This window comes from Pempheris klunzingeri, chromosome 15, assembly GCF_042242105.1.
Source record: "Pempheris klunzingeri isolate RE-2024b chromosome 15, fPemKlu1.hap1, whole genome shotgun sequence".
NCBI classification, from domain to species: domain Eukaryota; kingdom Metazoa; phylum Chordata; class Actinopteri; order Acropomatiformes; family Pempheridae; genus Pempheris; species Pempheris klunzingeri.
The window spans coordinates 22,260,537-22,284,277 of record NC_092026.1 but is presented as its reverse complement, the minus strand read 5'-3'; the positions used below and the strand labels follow the sequence as shown (position 1 = coordinate 22,284,277).

General features: G+C 41.9%; 1 protein-coding gene across 5 annotated transcripts in view; it reads right to left on the bottom strand.

Moving 5' to 3' along the window:
* Positions 1–23,741, bottom strand: part of LOC139214224 (receptor-type tyrosine-protein phosphatase F) — a 156,840-nt gene that overhangs the window by 90,822 nt on the left and 42,277 nt on the right. For all 5 annotated transcript variants that reach the window (XM_070845017.1, XM_070845016.1, XM_070845020.1 and 2 more), the window contains exons 2-3: positions 11,540–11,714; positions 497–642 (exon numbers count right to left, since the gene is read on the bottom strand). In XM_070845017.1, coding sequence (XP_070701118.1) covers positions 497–642; positions 11,540–11,639 — 246 coding nt within the window. In that variant the 5' untranslated portion in view covers positions 11,640–11,714. The remainder of the gene's footprint in view (positions 1–496; positions 643–11,539; positions 11,715–23,741) is intronic.

Genomic DNA, 23,741 nt, shown 5'->3' with positions numbered 1-23,741 from the left:
TCAAAAACAGCGTGATTTCCCACCCAAGGCACTTCCTTCTTTTCATATGGGTTCAAAAAAGGGAGGGGAAACACATCAAGTAATACATCAAGGGGATATATGGCCTGAGTTGGTGGGTCTGAGGAACAGAAGGGGAAGGATGAGGGTGTGAAAAGACTAAAAGAGATGAAGAGGACTATATAAATCAAGATGGAAGGAGATTAAAGAGAAGGGAAGCCTGTCTGGTCTCGCTTGGAGAAGAGTGGGTGTGATGCTCAATGACAGGGCAACTGATTGTGAGCTGTGTAAGTGTGCGTTTTGCGTAACACAGAGTGTGCACGCACATGTGGATGTGTCTGTGTTAATGAGAGAAGGTTAGCAGTCTACAGCTCACGCCACTAATGTTTTGTCATGTGTGTAGTATTCGTGTCTGTGCTTGTATTATGCGTGTACATGTAGGTGTGTGTGTGTGTGTGTGTGTGTGTGAGCGGTCTGAAAGTCACGGACGGATGCTCACCTCAAAGCGCTGGGAGCTGACTTTCTTGCCTTTTTTCATCCAGGTGATTCTGGGTTTGGGCTCCCCGGTGGCCTGGCACACAAACGACGCAACTCCACCTGAGATGCCTGTCTGGTCCTCTGGGGATTTGACAAAACTTGGCAAGCCTGAGGAAGCAAAGGGGGCGATGAAAAGAGGGAGACGGAGGTGATAAAAAGAGGGAGGGAAAGAGGTCAGGGGCAAGGAATGAAGCAGAGGGGCAAGGGAGACGGAGAGCAGAAGGGAGGGGGAGAGGTGAAAGTGATGTTAGTGCCTCCTGCCAATCACTGCAGCATGTAAAACTTGGTTATCTATGGGTATCACTTTCTCCACACAAAGCCAACAATGAGAAAACCCACACTGGCATTGTTGCTGCGCACACCTGCAGCTCAGTCATGGGAGAAACATCCAGCCTCCGTGTGCCTGCCTGTCAGTGTATCATGTTGAATTTTTCACCTCTGCTTTGACACACCATTTGAAACAGGGCAGATTTTGTCGCCCACAGACAATGAAGTTGCAGTTCTATCTTTGAACATGAGGGATTGCTTTAAACCAAATAGATAAAACAAGATAAGCAGATAAACTCCCACTCTTTCTCAAAAGATTTCTGCAAAAATCGAAGAGAAAGAAGCGCAAGTGCTGGTAAATTAGACACTTTGGGAGTTAATCAGGTTATTAAGCACTCAAACAGCCATTTTTCCGTTATGAGGCATAAAAACTGGTTGGCACGTCCTAAAATCCAAAAAAAGGTTACTACAATGTTGTGTAACCTCCATCACATTCTAGATAGTGTTTGTTTACAACCACACAGTGGACTACCTTGGATAAAAACCTCTAAATGTGGCTCCCTGTTTGCCTTCAGGGTGTTTTTACCCAGCACCACACCCAACATCATTATGTGCGGGACAATGGAGTGTGTGTTTCAGTTGACGTGATGCTACAATGAGCGCACCTTAGCTCCATGCTATAGCCATGCTTTATGCTTTATTCACAGCCAAAGACGTGCATAATGCTAGTCTGGCTTCAACAACATGGCACAATGTTCTTATTACCAGCTCAGTCAGCTCATGTTTCATCTCCAGAGTCATTAAAAAGGGAGGTGGGAAACACCTAAATCGCAGTGATGATGAGCAGGCCACCCCGTGGAGACACACACGAGGGGGTGAATCATTATACTGTGTACACAGAGGATACGGCAGCCTTCCCTCACTGAGCACACGCTGGGGAAAATCGGCAATTGCTGCCACCATTCTTTTCTTTTTTTATGTGCTCTAATATAATATTGGAGGGAGAAGGTGGGGGGTGGTCAATATCTAGTTAGCATAGCAGTGTATCTCTTTCTGATATGGATAGAGCCTTTAGTGAGAACATTGTCCAGGTCTACCTGTTATATCATCAACCTCTGGCCTCACTTGGCAAGAGACCGAGAGAGGTGGTGCCGTTTGTCCTTGTTCGAGGACGTCTGTGCAAAGAAGCTTTCTTCAAGCAACGCAGCAGCACACAATAAAAAATGGGAAACAGGTAATAACAGAATCGTGAGATGCTTAATGTTTCTCATGAATAAAAGCTTTATTTTCATTGACTGATCGCAGGACAATTAATAACATAACGAAATGTCCTTACAATATACATGCCTTTAGTTGCCTTCATACTTGCACAAGATGAATTTAAAAGTCAAGTATCTGGCAAGGTTGGGGGATTTAATATGACAATACAGATAACCGCAGTGTAGTCGCACTAGCAGACATTGATTTATCGGTAAAACAGAAGGCAATACCTCCATATACTCAAACTTAGGAACACACAGAGACAGCAGCTCACAGCTTTCAAAAGTAAATGCAGGGATCCATCCGGTGTAATTTATTCTGCAAATGAGTCATTTTATGACCTGTTTTTTCTTGGAGTAAGTCTCCGTCAAAGAACTGTCAAATTAAAAAAGGAGATTAAAGCTAACACGGTCCTTTGTTTAAAAACCAATCATCATTAGCTAACAATGACAAACAAAAACACAATCAAGTCCACTGCATTTTACATAACATTGATAGGCTGAAGTGTACTGTAGTGCGGTCTAGTGTGTGAGTAGGCAGTTAGGCATGCTTGGCAATACACAGTAATCCAACACACCCATCCATCTGTGACCTGTGGCCCCTTCATCGCACCTAAACCCACCTGACATTTGAATGGTGTTTTCGTGCCGGCTCTCCCAGGGACTAGATTTAGCCTGCAACAGCACAGTAATAAGTCCTTTTCTGTAGCATCAGTATGTGATTGTGACACACACGCAGGCAGCAGCAGGAGAGCCGTGCTAATGATTCAAACCTGATAAGCTCTTTAGAGTGTGCGCCTGAGCATGTGTCTGTGCGTGCATGGGTAGTGAGTTGGAATCGTCAAGGCTTGATTATCAAGTCTTCCAAGAGTTCCTGCTAACATCTGCCCACAGCAGTTCCATTTAAGTTGATGTGAGGGCTTTTTACTATCCTGCTAAGATGAAGGATCAGAAAGCATTAAAGAGTTCTCGGCACATGCTTCAAATTTAAGGATGTAAGCTTGTGTATTGCCACAAACATTTAAATGAGGACCCACTTGATCTTAGAAACCATATGGATTTTCAGGGATAAGTGGAAGAAAAGGGTAAACTGGCCTTTATGGAGCGTTAATCCTCTTAAACAAGATTCCCCTGAATTCCACTAGTTAACCTATGACTCAAAAGCAAAATTATGGCAAATTCGGGGCTGTCCATCGTTAATCCAGATCTCACCGAGCACTCAATCACAAAATCTGTACGGGGTTAATAGTGGTCCTAACACACTCCAACGGCAGGGCAAAGATTCTGCAGAGCTCCTTCATCGCTGTGCAACCACTGGTGGGTGAGGATATCAAACTTGTGGGTTTGTCAGTTCTTTTCTTAGAGAGACAAAATCCAGACTCGACCCTTTTTTCTCTGCCTGTGTCCCATTTTCCTAGCTGTCAGGCACTTGTCACATGAAAACAATGGCAGGGACGAGGAGGAAAACACATAAGCCTACCTATGCAAATCCTTCACTCAGCCAGCGACTGCAAGCTTTGAGGTGCACTCTCTCTAAGCTTTGATACATCACATTTAAAACTCCTATCTTGACACACAAGGCTTTACCACATGCTCTCTTTTCACTAGGAATGTGTTAGAAAGTGCTACCATTACCTTCAGAACCAGTACTGGTTGCCAGGTGCCGAAAATTTCAGAGTTGAGGCTATCGACTCATGGATAGATGATATTTATCACATTTGGTTAACTCAACACTAACCAGATTGGTACTGCTCTAATTAGTGACATTATCATTGTAAACCTAGACCTATATTGGGTTATAAAGTCAAAGCAAACAACCATATCTGGATTACAAGTTAATAATTGAATTTATTGGTTTAATGACCTAATGAATGCATTGAAATAGTCCAAAGGTGACTTTGAGTTAATACAAAGTGGTTGTTAAATCTAATAGTAGTTATTAGAAGTATTTTTGCCCTGTTATGAAATTTAAATTTGAGGGCAGGCTATTGACAGATCTTCATAGATCCCAGGTTTAGATGGCACTGAGGGAGCTTATAGGCTGCTGATTGCGCTGTGTGAGGGGGATTAAACAGCTCCTCTCAGTTAACCTAATGCCTGCAGCAGGATTTGTGGGGTCTGAGGTCATCAGAGAGATGACAGGTATGGAGTGTTCCCCAACTCCAGTACTGCCAGAAATGTTTTGTTTTCAATAGAGATATCTCAGGGTGTTAGACAGTAACAGTAAACTACTTTATCAAGGAAACACTAGAAAATGGGTCTGATGAATAAACTCGTAAAACTGGGTCATATTTTAGGACTAGAACAGAGGCAAGCCTTTAAGAGACAGGGTAAAATGTAGACTGTGGAAAGTAAAATACTTATTTACATGTGGTGTTTTGCTGTTCCGACTCAAAGCTTTGTTATTGTTAGGCATGTTTCCAGAGCAGCTATACAGCTTTCTTGTTTTTTCCTTGTCGGATGCCTCAGAACAAAGATTGTGATAAATGCAGAGACAGCAGGGAGAATCATGTAAATGGTACTTGTGTGGCTAACAATTAGTGTATTCCCAAGCCTGCCAGAGTGCCCAGTGAGAGCTACTCTGTGGTATAGAGTATCAAGGATCAATACACACACGGTAGAGAGAAAACCATTAATTCTTATTAATAATGGATTAGCAAGTTATCATTTTCATGAGGCAACACTTAGTGGAAATTTGTCTGATGGCATCAGTACTGGTTGTTTTAATGGAACACTTCCATTAAGGCCTTTTTCGGGCCATTAGCATGCAACTTGTTTGCAATTAATTCCATATAAACCTGCCTCCCTGCAAGTTATTTACCCCGATAAAGTCAACTGCACTTCAGGCTATTTGTTAAACTAATAAACATAATGTTTGCTATCTGCACTTCTCTTTTACAGCTGGAGCATTGTGTTATTTTCTTCCAAATGGCACATGTACATAGCACGTGTTGGAATTCATGTGTGAATTAAATAATATGAAGCAGGGTCTCTCATAATCATCTCTCCTTGGCTGATGTGTTTTGGGGCAAACCTATTTGCTTTTTATCATCTAGTTTTGAAATTTGAATCTCAAATCTGCCGAATTGAGTTCACATTATAAAGAGAGTGCAGTACAGCAGTCCACCAGCTCCTCCACTTACTGTGGCAACCACACAATATCATTACCCTCACTGTGAACTAGCAAAACACAGACAGAGTAACGCACCTGAAACACGATATTATCGTTTTAATTTGGAGTTTGCTTATTTCTCTACACGCTTGTGCAGGATTTTGCTGGATGGTCTGGTTTTGTTGCATTACCCATGCCCACTCATTGACAGTCAGCTCACACTGCATTCACTCGTGATAGCACAGAAACCAAACAAAGTGTCTTCAATCTTTTTTTGAGAACGATAGTATAGTGGCTGAAGATTTATGGAGCTTTATGAGCTTTATCAGAACTTCAGCGAAATCACAAGAGCAACGTGATTCATCATCACTGAGATACTGTACTTAAGACAAAACGTCTAAACCTATAGAAGAGAAAGGGGAAAGGAAAAACATCAAACTTTCAATACCCTTGCGAGCCATGAAAACGGGCTTCCAATCAGGCCTTCCATCCCTCAGTGAATTATTCAAGACAGCGGAGAAGAACAAGAACTCTAAGTGCAATTACCCTTCACTCCTCTCTTCCCAGTGTGAGCAACATTAATGTAATGGCTTTCATCTTCTCAAGCCGATTATGAACGAGGGAGGCACCTCTAAAGTCTGTTCTTTCTCCCTCTCTTCTTGTCTGTCAGTCAATATATGACATTTGGATTAAAAAAAAACAGTGTGCGTTGGTGACCAATGCCTGGAGTGGGCATTTAAAAACAACTGTTTAAAAAACATGCAAGGATAAACACCTCATTGTGTGCTTTTTGATGGCAAGGATGTGGGTGTTCCTGGTATCACACAATTGGGAGTCTGAGGTTTTCTATTACCTGTGGTATTTAAACTGGCGCCAAACCTAAAGCTACTCAACGATGACTCACCACCTGTGGTTCTTTTTTTTTTCCAACCCACAAGATTTTTTTTAAGCTTAAGAAAAAGGCAAGCACTGCACTTGACGATTTAATTGTTATACAATAAAGGAGATAAAACTACTTTTGTTGCACTGTTGCTGAACGAGGAAACTATTTATTCAAATTCTAAAAAGGGGCTAAATAGAATAGAATCAAAAGTTATGACTGACATAAAATGACATACAGTCTAGCACACAAGCAAAAGGCAAAGAGCTAGCAGGCAAACAGCATTATCAGCATTTACTAAAAAATATGGTTCTAAACTACTACATGTATGCATACTCTTTGTTTTACAGTTTCCTTCTCTCATTTCTTGCTGGTTGGAAAGTCATCATATCATCACGTGAAAAATGTAAAGCCTGCCACACCGTGTGGACAATGCAAATGTAAAATGCAAAATCACTCCCTGTCTCCAATGAGCAGGACCTTTATGTATGTGGCCCTAACGTACAAGCCGGCTGAACTACGCCGCTCATCTGCATAACCCTCGGGCTACATCACCTCCGATGTTCATTTAGTTCACTTGATGAAATGCTCTCATTTGCACTGTCATGAAACTAAGTGTTTTTCCATTCTGACGCTATGAAGGACGACTGAATGCTGCATTTGAAGGCATGTGTGGGTGGGTAACAGAGTGTCAACCTGGGGACACTCGCATGCAAAACAAAATATGAAGAGGAAAAAGTACATTTTGAATGCAGCTTGAATATGTAATAAAGTGTATAGCGTGACACCTTTGTAATGGAAATCCAATCTGCTCTGTAAAGTTGCTGTGGGAGTACAAAGGGAGATTCAGGCAACTGATGGAGGGTTTTGTTAATGCTGCTGGGTAATGTCCAATGGTCACCTTGGCTCGGACTCTGACATTAATAGACCAGTATGGGGAAAATGTTAAGTGTGTTAAGTGATCCCAGGAGGGGGTGCGTTGGTGGCTCTGCTGCTGAGATGGCTCCTAGCTTCTTCAAAGATCCCATTTTGGGGTTAGCTCACCATCCATCACCACGCACCCCCTTGCGACCCCACTAACCTCATTAATTTGCCTCCCCTAGATTAGCCCTCCCATAGAGACCACAAAGAGCCCCTTCCATTGTTCTCATCACGGCCAGGAGGTTTTAAGTAATTCAACTCTCCACTAGCCAAAATTGAGGGAGAAATTAACTCATGTTACTGTGGGGACATGGCTTCACATATGCTAACAGGCTCTTTGTTGCTTTCCCTGTGATTCAGCATCTCCGAAAAGCTACGGTGACCATTTACCCATGAAATAGTTCTCACTTGAGATCCAACCATGTTTTATGCTGCTCCATGTCCACAGGCTGTTTGGGTTGAGTTAAATGCATTTAAATGCACCTTTGAGGTTGCTCCAAGAGTAAACAATACATGGGTGTGTGGCAAAGTTACTTGATTATGCCCTATTTAATGAGAACTATGTTTCTGCAATCTCAAAAGAATCTGATCAATGATCAGGATGTGATCCTTTAAAGAATCCTTTAAATACTTCAAAAATAAAATCTCTACAAAACTTAAAATCCACACCTGTCTCTGGTAACACCGGATATTTCAATTAAAAAAGCCTAAGATTACGACTGTAATTAGTACTAAGTAATATAGAACACTGAGAAACAGTGAGGTACCGAAGTGTTTTTTGTCAATAAAGCCCTCGCTACGAACACAGAATTAAAATGTCTTTCTCCATCTGCCATTTTTTGGAAGGACACTGGCAGTTCTTGTCATCGTGTGGCATTGCTGAATCCGGGACATGGCAAAGGGTTTGGGTGACTGCCTCTGGCCCTGCTATTGAGCTCCCTAATTAAACTATTAATCTCACATCATTAACCTCCGATGACCCTTTCCTCCCTCTATTCTGACATTGCTGCACTGGCTTATGAAAACAACTTCTCATCAAATCTCCACAACCTCTAAATTGCGTTGCTCTAACACTTTATCTTGCAGATGTTTTTCTCACATATATTGCTTTTTCCCCCACTGTTTTTCTCGGAGCACATTTTCTCTTGTTTGGTTCTCCTTCCACCTCAGCCTCTCTCTCAGTGTGCCTGTCTGTATGATGTGTGTGGACCACAGCTGTGCACTAACTGCATTACTCTCCAATTGGCTCTCCAAGGTGGATATGGTTACTTTTAATTAAAAAAGAATCAATTTCTATCTCTGTCAGTTTTTGAACTGGGTGACCATATGGACACTTAAAACTACAATCCAATTTCCAGCCACAAAGCCCCCCCATCTGGCCACCCCTCTCAAAACCACTTTGGCACTTCCATCACATCAGAGCCATTGTCAGAGTTCTAGAAATTGCCAAATCAATCTCCTGAGCTTGTCTTAAAGGTTATTTTTTGCAAACACCATTTTGCTCCCAATATCTGATAAGATATGCCATACCAATGGCTATTTGAAGCTAATTCTGTGTAAAGCCAAGAATACATGCATATCTAGCATACTTGGCATACTTCTTACTGGTTTAGCCATTGCAAAATAAATAAACAAAACATAATTAATCCACTGGTGCTATGTAGAGGAACACAAATAAGATACTAAAAGGTTGTGGCATGAGACAGTGGTCTGATATTGAAAAAAAAAGTCACTTTAAACTTATTAGGCTAATTATGGTGCCGTTGTAATCCTCCTGCCGTTGAGAGTGAAAAGAGCAGGCTCAGGGACAAAGGCCTCGGTGGAGTTGCCACACCTCAAATGAAAAGCCACCCAAGATTATAACATGAGAGGAGACACATACATCAAAAGGTTATTAAAGCCAATGAAATAACTCACAATGACAGTTCTACAAAAAGATAACCATTACATTTAAGTGCTGGGTATGTGTGACTTTGAGGCTGACCTTGTGGGCCAGTGGCCTATTGTGTACAAGAAGGCTGTATAGAAAGCTGGTTGATTAGTCTAAGCTCCCTGGGGATCGATGGGACGTCTGCGATCAGCACTCAGAGTAATCACACTGTATTGTGTGCCGACTCAATGACGGTATAAGATGAATGGTGTCACAATGCTATAACACTGATAGTGGTGGTGGAGGGTTCCTTGTACTTTACTTACAGCAAACTTTCCCCACTGAGGGATCAATAAACGATATCTAATCTTATTTGTGCTTCTAAATCATGATTAATTATACCATCTTAAGTGGTATAACAACAATCTGTGAAATGTCGACACCCTAAACCAGCAAAGAGAGCACTGTAAACGAATAGTTTGATGTAATGGGAAGGCCTGACACTGCTCACATTTGCTACCTGTGGTCGCTTTGCATGCTGAACTTTTTCAAAGGGGGCACAAGGACACCAGTCTGAACCCATGTAATCAGAAACTTGCCAGGCACCCCACCCATAATATCTGTCTGGTGTCTGCCCTGTAATACAGGAAATCCAAACCAGAACTATCAAGTTCACATAACTAAGTTGCATACAAATTACAGGCATCAAATGCACACAACCCTGCCATTAGTGGTAGGTGTTATTTTTGCCCCCCAACAGTCTTATTTTAATTCTATGTCTGTTTGCTTTACAGTCTGGGTAATAGCAGGACACTTTTTCCATGTGTGCTTACATTACACTGTAACCACAGGTTAACCTCGGACCAGAGCCAGGCTTTTCTATAAATAGTTCTGTTTTATCTTTCTTTTAAGCTAAAATTTCCATCTTTTCTCAGATTCCTTATTATGTGTCAGTATTTGGCTGTATCTTCAATAAAAGTGCTTGTGCCAACTTGACCACAACAGAGTATCTCTGTCAGTTAATTAAAATTCTTGGCTGTGTGCTTTTATCCGTAAATGATATGATTACTGAAATGAGAGAAGAGGGCAATCTTGCTCTCGTGGAGACAGAGAGGTAAGAGACTTGATTCACAAAAGTAAAGACACTGCACAATATTGTCTACATTAACTTATTGTTCATAGACTGAGCACAGTAAAACAAAAGCTAGTTAGCTGTATCTAGCATGTGTGTGTGTGTCTTTAAAAACCTCTGTATTGTTTGGAAAAATGGTATATGGACACTGCATGGGCAACATACCCAAAACATACTGTAGATACAACAATGACAAAATATGTTTGACAAAAGCTGTGCGTCTTAACAATCAAGGCTCCGTCCAAAGACTGGGCCAGTCTGGGCTTCTGATAGACTCCCCCGACATTACGTTCATTCTTGAAGATCTCTACAAAACACATGCAGCTGAATCAATTTTGTTCCCTTGGTGGCAATTAACATGCAGACATAGAAGAGCATAGGTACACAGCGCAAACTAATAAACATGGTGCACAACCAATAAATAAATTACTGAGATTGCAAGGCTTATTTACAGTCCTATGGCAATTATTCATAGATCAAACTTACTGTTATCTAATGAATTTACTTCAGACAACTCGTCAGAAATCCATACTTTATTTAGACTGTAAGTAGTTGTTGGTATTCAGTGTGTGTGTGTTATTTTATATTTGCATGCAATGGAGGGACTAGACATATTGCAACCCTTTGCAACAGTTTTGGTTGCTTCAGAAAAGCAGCATGAATGAACTAAAGCCAAAACACATGTCACTATGTTCAAGTGTAGGGATGGATTTAGTGCAGTGGGGCACATCTTTTAAGTCTTACTTAAGTACTGCTCCAGTCAAAGTTTGATTTGGTCCGATCACATTACAGGCAGAGCTCAGACAGTCTTACCAGACCTCAAGAAAAAAGAAGTGCAAAACTTTTCTGTAAGGTCAAGTTCACTGTGAAAAACTGGAGACACACCACAAGAGACAAAGATGATAAGACAGGGCCGAGCGAGACAAGGCAAAGGGTACCGAAAAACAAATCCTACTGGACTGGATGGATGAAAGGACAGGACAGTTGGCGTGGCTGGTTTGGGGAATGGGAGGGGTTGGGGTATAATTGAATTACAGTGACCCTATGACAGCACTATAGGTGAGGTCATGTGTTGAATTAATTCTGTCCCTGACCCTGTCTTCGGCAGGGCAGTGCCTCTTGGTCCGCCCCAGAGACCCAAAGTGCAACAACGGTGACACATCTTTCTGAGTGCCTCCCTGCAGCCAAAACCTTCATTCAGATTGACAATCAGTCACAGAGGCCAATGGAGGTTCACTGCATGCACTGTGCGCTTATTTTTAGTACAAATGCTGAAGCTCCCTATACTTTGGGACATTAGACGAGCTGCTATTCCTGCTGACATTCTGTTGTAAATGTAAATGTAAATCTATTTTAAACGAAGCTCTGCGCTGCACAGTGTGTAAGCTTGTTCTCTGTGAATATCCACGCTTTCAATTAACAATGTAATGGGTTAAATTCAAATAATGTCAGTCCCTCTGAGAGCGTATATACCCATCAATCAAATATTAAAATACTTATTAAGGTTAATATGTTATCTGATTTTACAGGAAGCAGGACTTCATGGGTGAATGTGGTTACTTACTATCAGCCAGAGACGAGAACACCATACAGCTGAGTAGAAGCAGGAACATCAACGCCCCTCTGGGCAGGAGGGGCACTGCCAGGTGAATATTAGGCACCATGTTCCAAGTTGGCACTGCTCCCTCCTCAGTCCCCTGCTAGACACGTCCCACTCTGACAGGATCAAAGACTAACACCTGGGAGAGCAAACACATGCAGAACAGAAGTACAGAAACATTAGTATTCAAACTCACCGTATATTTGCATATATTTGAATAAGCATAATAACACTGTAAAGCAGAAATATCAAACGCAAGTCGCAGAGCAGAACCAAAGGAGACAGAGATTTTGTATACTTGTAAGAAAACAAGAGGGCACAACACTGGAGATCTTTGGTCACGATCAACAAGGCACCCAATACCCACAACAAAATCTTGCTCGGGGCAGAGGAAAATACAAGTGAAGCAAATGTAACACAGACTACATCAGCAGAAGAGTTTGGAAACAAACGCAGTACAGTGCTGGAGAGAAATCTTGTGAAGAAATAATAAGAACAAAGGGGAGGTCAGGACGCAAGATTAAGCTCCGCTGCTATCCTCTCACAATGGGGATCAGTTAATAACCCAGAGGACCTCCTAAACAGTTCTCCCTGAGGACCACCGCCCACTTAATGTTCCCCATTTGGAAATTGAAACTGTGTCCTCCAGATGGGTTCAAATCACACAAAGTGCCATGATCTCATAGTATGACAACATGTATGCATACATAATTTTAAACGTACAACACACCCCAAGGGGGACATTGGTTGGTCAACAGAGCAGCAGCAGGCACACTACAAATTAACCATAATTAACCAAGCTATAAAGCAGAAAGCATTGCTCCATCATCTTAAGTAGTGGGTGGGGACACAAAAACAAATGCTGTCCCTCAAATTTAACCACACAAGCACTGATTCTTTGTCTTTTCAGGAATTAGATTTGGAGCAGGAAATGACTAAGCCAACTGATAAGATTTAGATATATGACCTTAAGTTTTCTGATAGCCTGCAGTTCTGATGTCTAATGCTATTATAAACAAAGTAACTGTGTATCCCCATAAACTGAGCTAACTAAATTTCTTATCCCTACACTTGCCCATGGCCATCTGTGATGAATAATCACAACGCTGTAAAGCCAACCACAGTATGGTAAGGATAGATATCTCTCTTTAAAATTAAAGCAGTATCTCCAGAGGACTTCAGAAAAAAAGAACTAAAATGAGAAAAGTTTGAAAAGTTTTTAAGTAAGCCTACTTTTTGTCTTCAAGGGCTCCCGACAATGATTCCGTACAAAGCTTTTACAAGAGGCCTATTGGAACTGAATTGAAAACTTTCTCAGCTCATCTGTTCAGTCTCACAGTCGAGTTTATAGTGGCGACTGAACAATACTGATTGCTGATATTTGTGAAAAGAGAAAGAGAGGCGCTCACAATGTGGAATATCTTGAGGCTTGCTGGGTGGCCGGTCAGCTTTAGTCTATTCAGTTCAGCTAAATAAGTTAGAGTGTCAGGAACACAATGCCTCCAGTATCTTGTGGAAAAAAAAAAACCTTTCCATTCTTAAGCCTGTGGAGGTGTTGAGCAGCCCATTACTCATGTGGTTATTTCAATGTGTGTGGAAACACTGAAAAAAAATGCACGCAAGTGGGCACGTCTTCGACCACCCTCTTTGTAAAACAAGACCAAAAAAAACATTCTGCTAGGCAGAGGTCTTAGCAAAGCAAAATTTCAAGAGTTTCCTTGTATTCATCGGAGCTCTGCTTTAACCTTTTTTCGACAAGTCACTTGGAAACGGAAAAGAAAGGCATGGTTGAGTAAAATGATGTGAAGGAATGCTATGTGTGAGTCACTGTGCTGGTGCCTCACCTGGGCACAGCTAAAGACAGGTATCATTGACAGTTAGCTCTTCATCACCGTTTGTCACTTAGGGCGACGTCCCTCTAGGCTTTCATGTCTATTCAATCACTTCCCGATGCAACACGCCTTGCATCCAAGGCATTACCAAACACTGTGTGTAGCAAACATCATCTATCGTCAGTGAAAGTTCAAGCTGTGATCTTATCAAGCTGTATTATACTCCTCTCTGCATGTAGATTTTTACAAAACACCCACAAGTGCAGCTAAAATCATTTAAAACCTCTGGAAGAAAAAAAAAAAAAAGATTCCCCTTGTGTCTTCACCTTCACTGGTAATGAGAAAGCAGCTCATTGTTAATGTGTTAAGCTGTAGCAGTTGGGAGAAGAAAAAGATACACAAATACACTGCTCCGGGTGCCAAAGAACTGGATCACACTCCCACTCTGCAACCAGAATTAAAGACATAGGCCCCATTTTTATTCTAAGTTAATACCCTAAGTTAGTTTTGCAAAATGAGTGTAACTCAAAGTTTGTTGGCTGACAAATTTGTTTTGACATGCATTTCTATGTACGCTACCGTTGCGTTGGTTCACGTCAGTGGGTAGAGAGAGTGAGTGAGGCTGATAGAGTTGGCTACTCGCCGTGCTCCAAACCCTTGGCGGTGGAGGGATATCTTTTACACCAGATGCCAGAGAGAGGCAGATGCTTTTCATCTTCAATGAGACAAATTCCTAGAGCGAGGTTTATTCTTTATTTATATAACTAGTTATTTATCCCTGTGCAGCTTGGTGCCTCCCAGCCGCACAAAAATACTATGGGACAACACTATGTGCATTTGTGCTGTAGTGGTAGTGCCACTGAGGGAAGGACAGGGCACCAACGTGGAAATGGTGCAGTGTGATCTAGACGCAACACACAGGAACCTTGTTTGCATCCATGTGGGAGAGCGAGAGTAAAACAGTAAGAACCTGTAGGGGTGGATGTCTGCCCTTGTGAGATTGTATGTGAATCCTTCTGTCTTCATAATGATTTAATTCTGGTTAGTGTGCGTTAGTATGAGAGGAAAGTGTTTGTGCAATAGAAAGAGACGGAGCATAATTAGGGCTAAAATGATCTTCCAGATTATTTCACCAGAAACTGAGATCCTAATTAATAATCACAATAATTAGTGAGGATGAATTTAGGAGCTAAATTGTTTTACAGCTAGAGTAGATTATATAAATCAATACAGTTTGAAACTGCAGTGCACTAACTAAAGTAATATTTCATAAACCATAATATTTTTGACACTGTGAACGGTAAAATTCTAGCTAACAAAATTTACACTGGATTTAATTACCACTCACTGCCGCCTGACACTGTCTTGTTAAGCAGAGTAAGGATTTTTGGCACTACTTCACACATCTCCACAGTGCACAGAGGGAATAAAGTCTGAAGAGGTCAAAACTCAACAAAACCTGTAGTTTAAAGAACTTCTTCTTTTGCTTTCTTGCCATTTACTGTGGTTTGATCTTGTCCTAGTCCACCACTGGTGACTGAAGCTGTGTAAGCCAGTGTTCACATAGCACAATTTATAAGTTTATGGAGAGCAGACATTTTATTGTGAATATATTGTATTCATGCAAACACAACTAGCTGATGAACCATGTTGGGTTTTCTGCACCTGATTATTACTTCCACCACAGAGACCTACTGGAGAAACAAAGGAAGGGTCGTGTTTAATAAATTCAAGCCTCGAGCTCCCTAGGTTGGTTAGCTAAGGTTTAGAAACAGCCAATCATTACAGCCAAATTCAATTAGTCTGAAATTTTGAGATGTGTGATGTGATTCAGAGGTCTACGACCAGGCTTAACACAATGTATGGGATATGTGTCCAATTTGTCAAAATCAAGTATCATGTATCCCATACATAGACTGAAACCAAGAAAGAGAACAGAAGGTTACTGGAGTGATGCAGAAGCTGAAAGCAAACCAGTCTTATTCAATCAGCCCGAGGAATCCACGTTTTTTAGTTTTTTAGAAGGAAGCTTTGGAGTAGGGCTACATTGGGAGTGGGACTCATTGGGTCCTGCAGGACCCGTCGCAAATCTCGTGGGAGTGGGCAGTTTAAACATTGCACAGTTCCTTGCAGGGCTGTGCTTTGAGTCTAGAGCATCTGGGGAGCTCTCAGTACAGCAGAGTGTGACATATACCGTGCATACTGTACAGTATATGCTCTATTATAGGGAGACGAATCCAGTGACTAAGAGGTTTAGTGAAGTAATTAACAAGAGAACAATGGGATTTGAGCATCTCAAACGGTAAACTGTGGAGCACAAAAGAGCTCTTGAGTGAGCTAAGGGGGGAGGGGAATATAACATAAAATACACACCTATTCCGTTTGCTTGTTTGCCACCCACATGAGGCGCCTGTCATTCAAGTTATTACCCTCAGTGTGTGTGCATGTGTGGCAAGGGAGTGGCCACCCATACAGAACTGGTAGTCTACAAACAGACAATGCAAGACGCAGCTGTGCAGGGACAGCGCAGAGGCTGAGTAAACACTACTATTACACTAACTACAGGTAGCATCTCTGCTCTCCATCCCTCCTACTCATGTTCTCTCTCTTTCTCCATCTCTGTTTAATGGGTCATCCTGAGCACGGGGAGGTGGGACAGCTGAGATATATGGCTAGCAGTGTGGGGAGCTAATCATGGCCGTCTCTTGAGGTGATAAACCCAGACCGGAGAGGTTTGTGTTGGCGCAGCCTGCAACGGCTCCATAAACACAGTTACAAGCTGAATTTCGACAGCAGTGTTTTGGCCCCTGATTAGTTTTCCATGCCCTAGAAGGCTCACCCTCACAAGTCTGTGTTCCTTTTTTTACCTCAGCAGTGAACACACACCACAGCACCCCAGGAGAATTGCCGTGCACTGACGAGCCCTGTATTGTAAAATGAACGTGTAAAGTAACAAAATTAGGTTTTCCATCCAACTCTGAAAGCTTTGCTGTATCCACAGACTTGATGGTGCGTGTCTTTTTTTACAGGGCTGCGACAAGGCTCTGCATTGAAATTCACCTAACAAAGGCTAATGTCCTGTGACCTATCAAGTTTTACAGCGCATTTGTTTACAAGATGATTCCACAGAGTTAATTGTTAACGCTTTACTGCGAAATAGAGGATCGAGAGACTGAAAGACACCTATAACAGACAAGTGCACTTCCTTAAGTTGAGCAACAGAAAGTAAGGACTGATTATGCTGACCTAGAATGAAATCACTCACGTAATAAATCACATGAGTAAAGTGTCTGCCTGTGTGGGTGACTCAAAAAATCCATCAAGTAGTTAGTTTAAGACACTTCAATAATTAAGTATGATACTACAGCCGTGTGAAATGTATGTGGACATTAACAACATATGACGCATATGAGTCTCCATGATGATACATTGTGATGTAATCTGTGACGCATGAGGGTTGAACTTAATGCACCAGACTGCTGATAATGTCCTGACACAGGCACTAACTTGCCTCTCGACAGAATGCAAAGACTATCGCATACTGGCTTCACCCATATGATACGGTGTCGATTGGCATTTAGTCTGGTTGAGTGAACATTTAACAAAACTCAGGCACCTCCATAAATTGCCAGTGAAGTGGGGATTTACAATCACCTCTGGGGGGGCTACCAATCTTTTCAGCTGCAAATCAATCTGGGAATGAAAGGTGATATGTATTACACTGATATGTATTACATGGAGTAGAAGAGACATACCAGAGTGCCACTTCCATTTGAATTTATTGGATAGTGATTATTGGCGTTGTCGAGCTGCAGAGCAAGGAGAAAATGGCTTGCACTACAAAGTGCTGGGCAAAGGGCCTGCAATAAATCAAAAAGCAGGCTCAATGTAAAACAGACATTCATCAAATAAAAGCAATGCTGTGTATAACTGGACCAATCGAGCGGATGAAACAATTTTTTGTAAAGTAACACCAATCTTAGGGGCCACATGTACAGAATGCAAACAAGTTACGTTTGCAATATAAAATGGAATATTCATAAAACCATTACGTTGAATTAAGGGGGGAAAAACAGTTTATCTCACAGATAGTCTGGCAAAGTCTTGCAAATAAACAGCAGGACAAGTTTTCATTGGTTTCTTAAAACATACTTTTTTCTAAGGGCTTTTCTATGGTATTTGTTGACATTCCAATATCCAAAACTGAATTTTGACTCTTTTAGTTATTAATCGTGGGAATTATCATTAACATTTTGACTATACATCATTTGTCATCATTACTGCATAATTTTTCTTACTGAAATGTTCTTTGGTTTTTATCTCTGTTGATTGCAGGGCATCTTTGTTTTTAGAAGCATTACATAAAACATCCTAGTGTTTCTATTTAGGCCACCATGAAATTCTTCACAGCTACAGCCTAAGTAAAACTAATGGCGAATGATAAAATAGCAAAGCTTTTGATTCAGTTCAGCGTCTCTAAAAATGTGCGCAGCTATGGCCTTGCTCTTGTTCAAAAAATGAAAAAAAGTTTAAATATTTGTTTATTACATTTTAGAGAGTTCCACAATTGAAAATGAATTACTGCATAATTAAGAATGATTCTGTGCAATGGCTAAACATTAAATTAGCAATATAAACCGAGACACATTCTCAACAGCAGATGTGCATATATATCAAAAGGAAATTCACACTGTCAAGCAAGAAAGATGGGCTGAGACGTCACCATTCGACGGTTTGCTTGTGGACAGATGGTGCCATAAAATGACTAGGCAGGCAGCACAGAAGGCATGGACCCCCCCACCACCCCCCATCCTCCTCACACCATACAGAGGACCTCAACCACCCACCACCCCCGTCACCCCCTGGGTTGGAAGCCTGGTCTCCGCCAGAAAAAGACAAACAGAGTGAAGGCATGTGAGCAGAAAAACTGGCAAATACAGAGCTCCATAGATCAATAGCCGGCCAAACAGAGGAAGTTGTTCAGGCTCAGCTTAATCCACAGATATATCATGGGTGGATTTCTAGCAACTGAAAAGAGCAAAAAAATCTAAGAAAAATTAAGCATTGTAGAACTCCAGTAGATACGGCAGGATATGGAATATAACACAAACTGAAAACACACTGTATAAGCAGGTTTTCTCACAGAGAAACAAAGAAACCACCCATACTCTTTAGGTTGAAGTGTACTTATTTTCTATGGGTGGCACTGAGGTGAGGATCTTGGGCTCAACTTTGTATGAGAGCGTAGGAGGGGGGGGTTGAGGGATTCATACTATTCAGCAGGTGTTTCCACTGTTCTAAATCAATTACCTCTAGTCAGTCAGCGCTTAGGATAGGGGGGTATTGTAAATCAGCTTGGTGTCAGGCCAGATTAGTGACTGTAACAGGCTGGGAGTGAAGCTCTTTGGCCAGCAGGGACCCTCCAGAGGACTACATGTGAACCAAGCGGTGGCCTCAGTGCTCAGTGACAGAGCAGCAACTCTGGTAATTGTCTGCCACAATACTTTGTACTAAGGTTGGGCTGTACACGGATGTATACTGTGAAACTGGCAAAGGATTTGCTAAACCTTTTCAATCCCTTTAATATGTCTACTCATTGAAGAAAACACAAATCAATGACCAGAACCGCTTTAAGGCAATATTGGATTTTCAGGATTTTTTTCATCAATGTGATCAAATACCTTGATTTGCCAGGTATTAAATTCAACAGAAATTCCTCTGCGATTGCTTTTGTCTAGGAGTTTATCCATATTGCACACCCAAACTTGGTAAATGCATTTACAGTTCTACAGAAATTAGGATTTGCCTACTTATACTAGCAAAATTCAAATTGGCCATGGAGGGATTAACCAGACTGCTACCACTGGCTATTAATCAAAAGAGTGGTCTTTCATTGACTCATGGGCGCTGGGCGGATGGTCTGTGCTTGTCCAGCTGCTAGCACAAAAGCAGCCCTTTATCTCAGTATGTCCTTTCATGAAAATCTAATTATCAGGAAGTGTCAGCAACAGTATTCCTAAGAACATACCACCATAAAACACAGAGGTGAGGGCATGTCGTTGCAGCTTACATTCACTTTACAACACAGACTGTCCAAGATACTTCATTCTTTGATGGGCATTTCGGGCTTGTGTGTCCTCAGTCAGAGCTGAAGCACATGGATGAAACTGTATATTGGCACAATGGTTTTATTATTACACCGTACAACGGAATATGCAAAAGACATGGGGGGAAAATCCTCTGTGGTCCAAGGTACAGAAGAACAAATGGCGTGTTGACACAGGGAAGGGTTAGACTAACTCAGGGAGGGCTGGGAAAAGCACTCTATAATCAAGCATTTGTGGTGGAAAACAGAGGCATTGTACCCGATGGTGTCTGCGGCAAAGCATAAGGTTCTATTTACAAAGGAGGGCCCCTTGATGAGAAATATGTTTGAAAGAATCTAAAAGGCACACAAACATATGCTATTCTGAGACCCACCTTGAAACAAAAAACTGGCGTGTTGCACAAAGAAAAGCCGAGACTTCTGGTCTACCTGAAGCAGTTAAGACCTAACAGATTTAACATGGGTTAGTTGACTTTGCAATTGTGGAAAAAAAAAGAGGATCCCCAAGTCCTAATCTAACTCCTTCCCTGCCTTCTTTTCCAGACAGCCATCTTCTCAGCCCCTGTCTAACTAGTGAAAAGAGGCAGATTCTAATAAGCCATTCTGTCTTTCTGTCAGTCTGTGTTCCTCTCATTCCCGTTTCTTCCCCTATCTCTCTCTCTCTCTCTCTCTAGCCATGTCTCCTTCTCTGTCTCTTTCTCCCTGTCTGAGCCATGAGCCAGTCTGTTGGAGCAGATGGAACCATATATCCCCATAGCTCTCCGGAGGCCCGAGGATTTAAAATGTAAAAGAGATGAGTGCGGAATAGGCATGGGCCAGTTGATAAAGAGCAAGAGAAGCAGTGACTCTCTGCTTTGACTATGTTCATTAAGCAAGTACAGTACTCACAAAACCTTTGAATTTGCTGTAGAGCATTAAACAATGAAGATGTAGACTCCAAACTCCCCACTAACCTGTCATGTCTCTCCTCAAGGTGCGGTGGTCAGCAGGTTTGTGATTTGAACCTTGAACCTTTCTGTGTGGAGTTTGCACAGTCCAAAGACACGCAGGTGAGTCTAAAATTGCCCATATTTTGTCTGTCTCTATGTGTCAGCCCTGTGATTGACTGGCGACCAGGCCAGTACCCCGCCTCTCGCCCAATGTCAGCTGGGATTGGCTCCAGCCCCTCCGTGACTCTGAAGGATAAGCGGTATGGACAATGGATGGATGGATATGAGCAGAGCAGGAAACATTTGCGGTTTCCAGTTTCAAACGGACAAAAGCTGAAACACTATTTAATTAACTGATTAATCAGTGATCAGAAAACTAATTTGCAACAATTTTGATTACTGACTAATCATTTCAGTAAATGATTAAGAAAATATGCCATATATTCCCTGTTTGGAGCTTCTTAAATGGGTGAATTGAAAACAGAATATGACAATTTAAAGTTAGCCCTCATCTCTGGGATCGTCCATTAATTATAATCAGTTCAGTTCAGTTGAACTGAATTGAAGACACCAACTGAACACTTATCTTTACCAGCCAAAAATAATCAGTAAGTAATTAGGTTGTTAGTCCTGCAGCTTTCTCTTTAAGTTACCTTAGCTGGAAATGTAGAGTCATACCTGCCTTCCTCTACAACTCACCCCAGGCCACCTTTCAGGTAATGAGAAGTATCTGGACACTGTATCTGTCATCTGGGAGAAGATCCTGCTTCGTCCTCTATCTCTGGGTGGCAGGTTGACAGACAGGAAGAGTGAGGAACAACAGGTAGACGACGTTGTGAGCAGTACAATCGATTGCCAGCTGACTAGCAAGGTCCATTATACTGACAGGTCGGAGCCACAACACGACGACCTGCACTCCGCCAACGTCCTCATTACTACCAATGAATCTCTCACTGGGACCAATCTCTCTCGCGCTATCACCCATCTTGCTCTCTCTTGCTTCCTCTCTACAATGCATCTGCCTGGGCAAAGCATAAGACCAAATTTCACACTGTCAATCTGATGGAAGTCTTTTAAAAGAGGAAAAAGCCACATCTAAGCCTCTGCAGTTTGCTTCATGCACTAGGTGAGCAATGGCTACAGAACAAAGACAACATGCGGTAATACAGTTCTTCAGAGCAATGTTCTTGTGTAAAATGCAGCCTAGATGTACATTTAAGCCTATGCATTCGTGAAGAAATTTAAACTGTCTGCAAAAGAAAACTTGTACCACAATGAACATTTCTCTCACCGTCACCCTGTCTTTCAGCTGTGCTACCAGCTATCCTTGTCCTTTTTTAACCCCACCGTCCTCCTAGTTATTCTGAAATCCTTAGTCCTTGGAAGACTTGTTTATTCCTTTTCCCCTACCCCACCCCTCTCCCTCACAGTACAGCTACAGATAGTATTTACCTGCAGCTGAGACAGCCTCCAGACTATCAATTACCACCAGTGTAGAGTCACTGTTCTGCAGCTTGGCTAACAAGACATATACACACAACACATTCACACAGTGCACACACACACACACACACAAAGATCTCTTGGACACATCCAGTTAGAGAAATTCTCAGTTAACCGAGAGTCAAAGGATTTTACTGACTAATCAAATAGTTCAGTGAAAATCCACTTCCACAAGACTGAATACATCCAATCAAGCAAACTGGTATTTAGATAAAGTACTCTATGAAAGAAGAAATTATGAGTGAATATACCATTCTGCTATCTTCAGAAAATAATCTAGCACCATTTATGGAAAAAATCTGTACAATTCAAAAACTGGGTCACTTCAGGAATTACAATCACAAGTTGAAAAATGAACTACGAACCCTAAATGACAGCCAAGCTAGTGCTGTGCTATGCAGAGCCATGACTCAACTTTGGACTCACCAGTAAACTTATATACCATTCAAGGATATGTGGGTGAAATTGCACAGCTTGCAAATGATTACAAAGTCAAAAAAAAGCAAAAGCACGCAAAACTTTGAGCCCTCACTTCTATCCATTTGTATAGTTGTGATGTCTGACTGGTCTACGACGTGCTGAAAACGGAGATGTCACCAAATTCTTCCTGACATGCCATCTCACTGTCTGACAACGATTAGACTGAACACCAGGCCGTCGCACATACAGAAAGACATGCAGGGACAGGACCTGTCACTCACCCCACCAGATCCACCCTGATGCCTAAAGTGCCTCTGTCAGGTCAACAAATGAAAAGCCATCACAGCCAATGTTGCAGTCATCAAGCTTAAGTCATTCCATAGACTGGTTAAATGCTATCTTGCCAGGCCCTGTTAAACTTGGTTGAGCATGTCTGGGATCAAGACGTCACTTTTGATTTCCGGGCTCAGTGCTTTGTTGATGCACCATCACAGGAGTGTACAACCATCTCGGAAACTGAATTCATATGGGGGGCATAGTCCAACACTGCCTGGCAAAACTCGTATGAGGACTACAGCCTGATAACTAGCAATGCTTGGTCACGTAGCTGGTCCATACAGCCCAGTGTAAGCCTGTGAAGAAAGATCTGAGGAAGTGAATTCCTTTTAAGTGAGCCATCATGTCTAGCCGCAGCCGCAGCAGTAATGCAGTGATCATTAGGATAACATATTCGGGTCAATGAGCTAATGAATGTGCATTAAGATTGGACTGTATGGAAACTGTCTGTAAAACAACACTTGGAGACATTTAAAGCTCACCATCAAACCATTAAAACCACTAGCCGCATCATATACAGAGCAAAGGGGACTTTTTCGTGCGTTGCCCAACATGTGGATTACTTACCTCGTACATATTATTAGTTGGCCTTACCAGCAAGCTTAAAGGCAATTCCATGGTTTAAATATTCATCTTGGCACTTAAGTTGAGTTTCCAGGGATGAAATGCAAGGGGGGGGGCTTTCCTATGAACTACACAGAGGGAACTGGTTATCCCTTTACTTCCCCTTTCCTCAACCAGTCCTCTTGTCTGACTGTCAGCCGAGGAAGTCAAGTCTCCCATGTTTACTAATGTAGAAGCAACCCCTTTATCAGGGAAGAGATTTGTACGGAAGAGGCAGGGGATTAGCCATCAAATTACCAGGCAGACAGCATCCCTGCTCCAGGGTTGTGAAGCAGTAATCTCTGAGGCTGAAGGGGGAGATCCAGATAAAGGTTTGGGATTGGTACTGGGGAACTGCAAACTCCAAACTGTGCATAAGTAAAATATGAAAGCATGTTTCAGGGCACATTTTTTTAAGCAAGCCCCCCTGAACTATC